The following is a 9,746-nucleotide window of genomic DNA, read 5'->3' on the forward strand; positions in this document are numbered from 1 at the left end:
AGAGACAGAGAGAGAGAGAGAGAGACTGTGCATTGAAACCAGGTGTGTGTGTGTGTGTGTGTGTGTGTGTGTGTGTGTATCACTGGGGATTGAACCCAGGTATGTGTGTGTGTATGTCTGTGTGTGTGTGTGTTACTGGGAGTTGAACCCAGGATCTTATATGTGCTAAGCTGGTGCTTTGCTGTTGATCTAATGCTAAAACCTGAAACAGTCTCTCAGTCACATTATTTGAAGTATTTGGGATCAAATCTAGGGCCTAGCATGTGTTAGAAATGCAGTTTACACTGAGCCGCACCCCCAACCAACCTCCCCTCCTCCCTCCCCCCACCCCCACCCCGGTAGTGCTAGAGCTGAAGTCAGAGCCCTGTACTTGCCAGGCCAGTGTTCACCACTGCTCTGCAGCTCTAGCCCTGCAAGGTAAGTGTGTTACTATTGCCCCCACTTTTTTTTTTTTTTTGCCTGCTAAAGGGATTACCTTTTCCAAGGGCCACAGACTAAATTATAGGTCCTGGATGGGATTTCTGCTCTGCCATACTGTCCTTTTGAAGTAAGCAAGCTAACTCACTGCCTAAGGCACATCAGAGATCTGGCCAATGGCAGTGCCGTTAATTTGTATTCTCTGTAAGTTTCTGACTGACTAAGGAGAAATTATAGGCTGGCAGACTATTATTTATTTGCAATGATGGTCAATTATCTCTTGAAAATACAAAATAGATAAGTGGGGATTTTGTTGTTGTTGTTGTTGTTCCAAGCCTCCCTTTCTTCCTCTAAGCACCAGTAGCCTAGTTTTTTAATCAAGTTCCTGGAATCGTTTTGCCCCCACCCCTTACACTTACCTGTTTTATTTCATAAGCAGATAGAGTTGTCATGGCAACCTCAAAGGCCCAATTTACCATTTTGTGGACATGTGAACTCAATGTAAATTGTTCGTCTGCCCATATTTCTCTTTCAGGACATGGCTGGTAGGAAAACATAAGGCCATTTTCAAAAGTACTCCTTCCAGTTTCCCATCTCAAGCAAAATGTCAGGGAAATAATTGGACCATGGAAGTGTCAAATTTTATTGATCCAGATGCTCTTCCTTGAAGTCTATGTTTCTTGAACATGGCAGAGAGCTGGTCCTTGCTTATTCAAGGCCTGGCCTTTCCAGGGACAAACATAATGAAAGTCTAGCCAAGGGAAGAGAGATGACTGGAAATGGCAAAGAACAAAATAACAGAGAGTGATTTGTTATGACTGCAGGTGGGGCAGGGCTATGTTTGTGTGTAAGTCAGAAAGGGGAGGAAGGCCATCAATTTGCCGTGCTCCAGAAAAACAGATCACCTCTGGCTGAGCTGTGGATGAATCTGCAGCTTCATCCAGTACACTTTCCGCAGGCTAAAGGTTCAGGATATATAGAGCCCAGTTAGTGAGGAGCAAAGTGTTCCTTCTATTCCCATTTTTTCCCTCAGTCCCCAGAGGCTGGCCTCCTGTGTGAATAAGTGACAATCCAGGAGGGCCATGCTTTGACACTGACGTGGCCTTTGATCTGAGAACGTGGAAGGTGACAACACCATTGAGACTGTTTTGAAACCTAGTTCTGGCTCCCACTCCTATCCCTGGATTCCTGCCTCTCACTGGAGCTGGTTCTTTGCCCCACACTTGCAAGCACAGTCATGATCATGACGATTTCCTGACTTCTCCTGACATTGGGCTTTGAAACCTCCTAGTCTTGGTCACCTTCATCATTTCCTAATGAACTCTTAGGAACACTCCAAACGTAAGTGTTCCAGAATGCCTAAACTAGAATGCATCTGATGACAATTCTTACCAATGTAGGGTCTTGGAAGGTCTTGAGTTCCTATTTATTATAGTCTTGGTTGCACTTTAAAAATGTCACTTTGGTCCATGGCTAACAGTTATCTGACATCAAGAACTTTGGTGGTAACGTGGAGATTCCTGTCAAACAGGGAGAGAAGGTAACTACTCGAGAAAGGTACTACTACATATCACTTGCTTAGGTTTCACTCCCAACCTATCCTTTCTCTCCCTCCCATCATGTCCTTCCTCCCTCCATCCCTCCTTTCTTCTCCCTCTCCCTTCCAATTGTAATCTGTTCATTTAGCCAAGGTTTTAGTCTGTAATCCCCATGCCTCCACCTTCCAAATGCGAGGAGTACACGTGCTCTGCTAAGCCCATATCAGGTTCTGTTGATGTCCATGTTCACCCTTTGTCTTCCATATTAACTCTTTTAGATTCAGCTCATTGAAAGCATTAGTCGAAAACTTTCTGTCCTACGGGAGGCCCAGCGCGGGCTACTGGATGACATCAATGCCAATGCTGCCCTTGGAGAGGAGGTGGAGGCCAACTTAAAAGCTGTCTGCAAATCCAATGAGTTTGAAAAGTACCATTTGTTTATTGGAGACCTGGACAAAGTGGTCAACCTGTTGTTGTCACTCTCTGGACGACTAGCCCGGGTGGAGAATGCTCTCAATAGCATCGACTCAGAGTCCAACCAGGAGAAGGTACAGATGAGGTCCCTGGGGGTGGAAATGGAAGAAATAGACTTTTTAATTTTTAAGGGAGACTGAAAACCAACATTAAAAGTGTAAGCACTGGCTTCACAAGTGCTCTGAAGTTTTAGTTCTGCATGGTAGCTATGTATGACTCTAAGCAACGTAGCCTTACTCGTCTCACTTGCTTCATTTACAAAATGAAATAAGCATACGATCTGTTTCATGTATTTTCTGTGAGGATTGAGATAATCCAAGTTAATTGAATAAAATAGGGTCCCAAACAGAGTGAATATGGAATTAGTGCTAGCTGCTAATGGGGGTGTGGTGATGGTGGTGATAAGGGTGGGGTGGTAGCAGAAGCAATGGCAGCAGCAACAGGAAAAGCAGCAGTAGCAGCAGCAGCAGCAGCAGCAAATTTGCCGCTGATCCCCTTAGAGCTGCAAAGAGGCCCTCAATTTTACAGGTTATTTCATTTGGTGATTATATTTGAATTAAACTCCATTACTTTTCTCTATACAAGTGGCTTTGAATCTACAGTAAGAGCTCCATCCACATGCATACACACAAACACACACATACACACCCGTGCATGTCCAATCACACACAGGCACCATATAGAAAGCATCACCATAGTGTAATTTGTTCAGTGATAGAAGGGACTTAGATTGGCTTTGTCAGAGGTTTCCTCTATGCCAAGCTAAGGTTTAAAGACAGCCTTAGAAATGGAAAGAGGTGATTGTGCATCCCCGTCCAAAACTGCTGCCCTGCTCACCATGGGAAAAGGGAGGTTTATGCATGAAAGTGAACTTCAAAGCAGGGGATCTAAGGCTGATTAATTACCAAAATGCGTAGCTGCTCTGTGGCTGCTTCCTTGGTGAAAGACTGCTGTGCAGATGCCTCATGGTCAGGATGGCATTTAATTGGTCCTCTGCTTCCCCAGTTGGTGCTGATAGAGAAGAAGCAGCAGCTGACGAACCAGTTGGCAGATGCCAAGGAGTTGAAGGAGCATGTGGACGGCAGGGAAAAGCTGGTGTTCAGCATGGTCTCCCGCTACCTGCCTCAGGACCAGCTCCAAGATTACCAGCACTTTGTGAAGATGAAATCTGCTCTCATCATTGAACAGAGAGAGCTGGAGGAGAAGATCAAACTTGGAGAAGAACAGCTTAAATGCCTCAAAGAAAGCCTGCACTTGGGGCCCAGCAATTTCTAATTGCACTGGGAGTATGCCATTGCACCTCAGTCTATTCCTGGTGAAAAAGGGCTTTCAATCTTCAGAAGCAGTTTGCTAGCCAAGTATGTAGACATTACTTAGCAGTGAGTCCAGCCATCTACCTTGGCCAGCCATCAAGGAGAGGCTGGGAAGGCCCCGAGCTTCTCTTACAGAGCTGCAGCAAGGTGTGGCCACACTACTATGCTCCCAGTGAGCGAGGACTAAAAAGTGCCTTCATCTCTGTACTAAAACACCAAAGACTTCACAAACTCAAGACTCTCCCTTACCACACTACCCTCTTGAGGTTCAAAGCTAAACTGCCTGTGCAATTTTCCCTCTTCCCTAGGGATACTGACCTAGCTAGCCATTGTCTGCACAGATGTGCTTGACTTGAATACATTCACCTCACACCAGTTCCAGGGCCTCTACCAAATGTGGCAGCAGGAGGCACAGAAGGGGAGACTTCACATAAGGAGAGCAAGCATGGAGTCCACCTGAGTATTCTTCCCTCTGGTAATAGCCAGGCTTAAACAAAGTGGTTCCATGTGTACCCTCCCCAACACCTAGTTGATAGCTTTGTTACCGCTGCTTTCACCCTATCTTCACATGATGATAGACCTGCCTCTTTGTTTTGTAACCTGTCCTGATATCACTAGGAGTCTCCTGCCAGGGTTTCACTCTCTGATCCTCTAACGTATCTCTATTATAGTTGACTTTGCAATACAGCTTGGTTACTGGGGAAGAGGGTTCTTATCATATTTCAAATGGTCTTTGATGGTATTGATTTTTATGTTTTCTTTTTCTTTCATAACTAATGAAGTGAGGAAAAAACAAGTTAGGCAGAAGGAAAATATAAGCCCACCGTGGCTAAGGAAGCAAGCGCCAAGGCCTTGAATTCTTCCTACCATAGTTCCGAGTAGCTAGTAAGTTTCTCCCCTTGGACTTAGAGCCTCCTAAGTGCTCTAAGCTATGTGCTTCCTTGAGGGCTGGATGACTATAACCTTAACATTCCTGAGTAGGGTTCAGTGTTTTTTAACTGCCTTTTGAAACCAGAGTCTCCTATAACTGAAAGATACAGGATACATGAAGGAAGGAAGGTGGGTGGGTGTGGAAGGTGCTCTTCTAACAACTGCTTTCCCAGCCAGTGGCTAGCTCAAGGAATCAAAACCATGAGAGTATTTTCAGCCAGGGCCAGGCCTCAGAGCAAATTATGATTCACCCAGGATCTAGACATTCACTATCCCTCCTTGTCTTCTGGGCCTATGTACTAAAGCATCCCCTCGGGTGGATGCCTGAAATCCTCGATAGTACCAATGCTTGTAAATAGCACAATTGTTAATCTCCTCACTGAGGGGACTAATAAGTGACTAAAGAAAGGCTGCCTGTATAGCATGGATACACTGGATAAATAGATGATTGATGTGGGATGGAGCAAGCTTTCATCACACTGCACAGAATGGCACATAATTTAAAACTGATCAGCCATTTGACTCTACGATGTTCCATTTAATATTGTCAACCTGGTTGAGTATCAGAACAGAAACTCTGGAAAGTCAAACTGCAGGTAAGAGGGATTGATGCGCAAAGCACTAAAGATGTTGCTCTCGCCAAGACCTGACGTTGGTAGCCAGCTTCTATTCTGGAAAAGCATCCAGGTGAGCAATAGCAAGAGGGGACTCATCACCAAACTGCCTTTCTATCTTGCTCAGTCTTCTGCTCCCTACTAACTGGGTACATTCCTTGATGATGTCCCCTAACAATCTCTCAGAAGCCCAAAACAACCAAGCCCTGGCATCACCACCTGTCACAGCTGAGTTCCTCAGGGTCCTTGGCCATTCCCTGTAGCTTCAGTGTTACTTTATTCAACCAAAGAATTTGCCAAGGAACTTCACAGCTGCTACAAATACCGGCCACTCTCTTCCATTCTCTGCACACTGTGTCTGACAGCTATGGGAGAATCTTGGCTGGCGGGGTATTCTAAAGGGATGGGAGCCTTTTCTATGAGCCATTGGGTATGCTTTTTAGTACTGCTGCCTCTGCAAGAAGCACTGTTTATCTCTCAGTACTGCCACTCTCCCCTCAAGTGGGAGATCACAAATTATCTTCAACATGACTCTAAAAGTATACTGAGCGCTGAAGCTCAGTTGCTGCTATGCTATGCTATGCTATGCTATGGTGTGCGGTGCTGTGCTATGGTATACCACAAAGTACTGTGCAGCGCTGTGCTGCGTTATGCTGTTCTGTGCTTTTCTGTTCAGAATGGCTGAGAGTTTACCCAAAGGAAAATTGAGAGGGGTGAGGAACTGTTTGAATAAAAGCCACACTTGCCTTACCTTTTTTAAATATAATGGGCCCCAGGACAATCAATAAGGAAGTTGAAATGTCTTATAGTAGGATAGTGAGAGTTATGTGTTCTGTCATTCCAAGATGTGTTTGGCTACAGTAGAACAAGGAACATTCACTTTACTGGATATCATGGCCATAGGCTGGGTATTTGTAGCCTTCATTAGGTTTATTATACCTTAAGTATATGATACCAAAAATACTGTTAACTGTGGTTTGTGTTTGTTTGTTTGTTTGTTTGTTGTGATGGCATTGTTAGAGATGGAACCCAACACCTTATGTATACCGGGCAAGTGTATCACTGAGCTATAGCCCCAGCCTTAATTCTCAGTTTTTATCACTTTTCCCACCTCAAAATGGTTTATACAGTTAGAATCAGAATACAGGGCTGAGTTTCCAAAGTATTTGAAAGATAACTTCACAACTATACAGAGCTCAATAGACTGAACTAACACTGGTATGCCCTACTCCTGCTATGGCCTTCCCACAGTGAGGCTGCAAAATGCCAGTGCTATTGGCATGGGGTCTCTCTCTTTCTCTCTCTCTCTCTCTCTCTCTCTCTCTCTCTCTCTCTCTCTCTCTCTTTCTCTCGTCTTGCCTTCTGGGATCAGCCATCTTTCCAGGCCTCTGAGAAGATGGCAGAGCAGCATGGAAGACGTTCAGAGATTGACCCAGCCCCTCAAAGGTTGCTGCTCATCCATTCTTTCCCTCCAAAGACTTCCATGATTCTCATTGGATAATACGAAAGCAGGCTGGTGGATACAAGGGACTCAATGCAAGATTGTGATCATATGCCTATTCTTCTCCCATCCCCGGGGCTGTGGGTAATTGACTCCCCTCAAGTACCACTATTGAAGGCTCAGCTAAGACATAAAAGTAAATACCCAAGTGGAGTCTAAAGGAATGGGATAGATTTACTGAAATTAAAGTCCTAAAAAGGGAGAAATTGGATGCACAGGAAAGGAAAGAGAGTAAAAATATGAAAAGCCTCTTTGAAGATTGGCTTCATACTTCTGTTTGCCATTTAACCTCATATGCCAAGAAAGGTGCCTAAGGGGTACCAGACTTTTCTAATACCAAGCCTCGACTGGCAGGAGTTGGGTGTACTTCTGGCTATGTCTACCCGTGTGGAGTTTGGTAGCTCTTTCTTTACCAGAGGAGCTATGTATGCCAGTAATAATTATGTGGCAGAATATTGTATTATTTGAAGATTAAATCCTTAGAAGGGGGCAGGGTGTGGGGCAATGTATATAGATAAAGAATCAGTGTTTGCTGTACAATTTCGGGGAATTGTCTATCCCATTTAATGCTATTATTTTTCTGGGTCTTACTACATTTGTGTCCTCCACCACTTCCTTCTTGGCTGACATTGATATGCCTGCCATATTGTCATCAAGGGCCATACTTCAATAAAAGGTGCTAAGGACAAAAGGACTCGTCTCTGATGTTTTGCTTGTGGTGTTGAAATCCTCTAATAGACTGATGAAAAATAGTCAAAAGGACTATGGGTACTTATCTGTTGTCTTCACCACACAGCTATTATTCATATTCTGAAATTATAGCCTAACACCTTAGGGATAGTTTTAATAATGCTCCATTCATTATCACCAGTAAAACAACAGGGTTTGCCATAGCACTCTTAGTGGAATGGATTTTAGAGATCTATTCCTACTATCACTACTGAAAGATAAAAATAATCACCAATCTTACCCAGTGCTAATATGTCACAAGCAAAACCGGGAAGACGGTTTTATTGTCCTGATTTTATGCTTATCCTAACTACAGTCTTCCTTGTCTCCTATTAATCACAGATGTCCAAATCAATTAATCAAGGTTTCCAAATGCATGGTTGATATATCTTTTTGCACTGCTATAACCATATATCTAAGACTATAAGTTATAGTAAAAAAAAAAAAAAAGTACTGGTTTATATTTCTAGAGGCTGAAAGGTCCAAGATCAAGGGTCTGGTACCTGGTGAGAGCCGTTTTCTGTGCCTCATGACAGAAGAAGGTGAGGGAAAGCAAAAGGGATCAGAGTCAAAGCTTAATTCCTTTCATAATCAGTAGCAATATAGTCTTGAGGGTGGAGGCCTATGGCCTATGCGCCTCCTATTAGGCTCACATCATTGTTACAGTAAGGATTAAGTTTTCAAAACCTACCTTTTTGGGAGACATATCCAGACTATAGCAATATACAAAATCAAAGGTGCAATCTGAAAAGGAAATAAAATGATTCCTGACAAAGATAAATGTTTGAGGTGATGACCATATCAATGTCCTCATCTGATCTACACATTGCTAATATATAGAAGTGTCATGCTGTATTCCCACAAATAGGGACAATTATTGTGAGTAAATTCCAAACACAAAATAATGGGCTTGAAGGGGGAAATAATTTGATTCACTGTAGCATAGGAAAGCGTAAAATACCTGGAAATATACTTACAAAAAAGCAAGACTTTTTTCTATTAAAAATAAAATGTTGATTAAAGAAATTGGGGAAGCTCTAAACAGAAAAATACCCCCACATTCATCACTTATAAGATGTAATATCACTAAGATGATTATTTACCTCAAACTGATTTACAAATTCAATCTAATTCTTACAAAAATTTGCTTCATTTGCTTAAATTACAGTAGTATCCTAAAATTTAAACAGAACATAGAATAGCCAAATTAGCTTTAAAGAAAACAAGGTTTAGAACTTAGAGTACCAAATCTCAAAATGTATTAAAATTAAACAGTAAAGGAGATATTTATAATCATAGGGACATACATATAAATAAAGAGAATTAAAAAAAAACCTTCAAAATTATAGTAATTTTCAACAAGGAGACCAAGTCAAAAAAGAGGGACAGAGGATGTACAGTAGGCAATGTACTTGCAAACATGAGAACCTTAATTCAGATCCCCATTGTCATTGTAAAACCAGGGTGTGCTGGGAGCTGAAGACTTGTAGATCTCTGGAGGTCACTGGCTAGCCTCTAGTTAAATCAGTGAGCTCGAGGTCTACTAAAGAGATTCTCTCTCTGAAAACAAGGTGCAGAGCAATAGAAAAATATATTCTGAGTTGACCTCTGGCCTCCACAGACTCTGACACATATGCACATATATATAAATAAGACACATACATAAAATTGAAACAATTATTTTTCTATAAATAGTGTTGGTATAGCTCGATAGCTAAAGAGGAAGCATGACTTTGGACAAAAGACACTGCTCCAAAGAATATATATGTCTCAATCGGCTTGGATTACTGCAATATAATACCATTACACGGAGTAAATTGAACAACAAACATTGATTTTTTTAAATTTTTTATTTTATTTTTTAATTAGGTATTTATTTCATTTACATTTCCAATGCTATCCCAAAAGTCCCCCACACGCTCCCCCACCCACTACCCCAACCATCCCACTTCTTGGCCCTGGCGTTCCCCTGTACTAAGGCATATAACAACGCACGAACAATGGGCCTCTCTTTCCACTGATGACCAACTAGGCCATCTTCTGATACATATGCAGCTAGAGACACGAGCTCCGGGAAATACTGGTTAGTTCATATTGTTGTTCCACCTATAGAGTTGCAGATCCCTTTAGCTCCTTGGGTACTTTCTCTAGCTCCTCCATTGGGGACCCTGAGATCCATCCAATAGCTGACTGTGAGCATCCACTTCTGTGTTTGCTAGGCCCCGGCATA

General features: G+C 42.6%; 1 protein-coding gene across 6 annotated transcripts in view; it reads left to right on the forward strand.

The window, feature by feature from the left end:
- Positions 1-8,074, forward strand: part of Shroom4 (shroom family member 4) — a 224,059-nt gene extending 215,985 nt beyond the window's left edge. For 5 of the 6 annotated variants that reach the window (XM_021153944.2, XM_029473009.1, XM_029473010.1 and 2 more), the window contains 2 exons: positions 2,234-2,503; positions 3,435-8,074. In XM_021153944.2, coding sequence (XP_021009603.1) covers positions 2,234-2,503; positions 3,435-3,704 — 540 coding nt within the window. In that variant the 3' untranslated portion in view covers positions 3,705-8,074. Of the gene's footprint in view, positions 1-2,231; positions 2,504-3,434 lie in introns of those variants that run through there. The other variant, XM_029473013.1, reaches the window with a different exon arrangement.
- Positions 8,075-9,746: the final 1,672 nt, after the last annotated feature.

This window comes from Mus caroli, chromosome X (assembly GCF_900094665.2).
Source record: "Mus caroli chromosome X, CAROLI_EIJ_v1.1, whole genome shotgun sequence".
Taxonomy (NCBI): domain Eukaryota; kingdom Metazoa; phylum Chordata; class Mammalia; order Rodentia; family Muridae; genus Mus; species Mus caroli.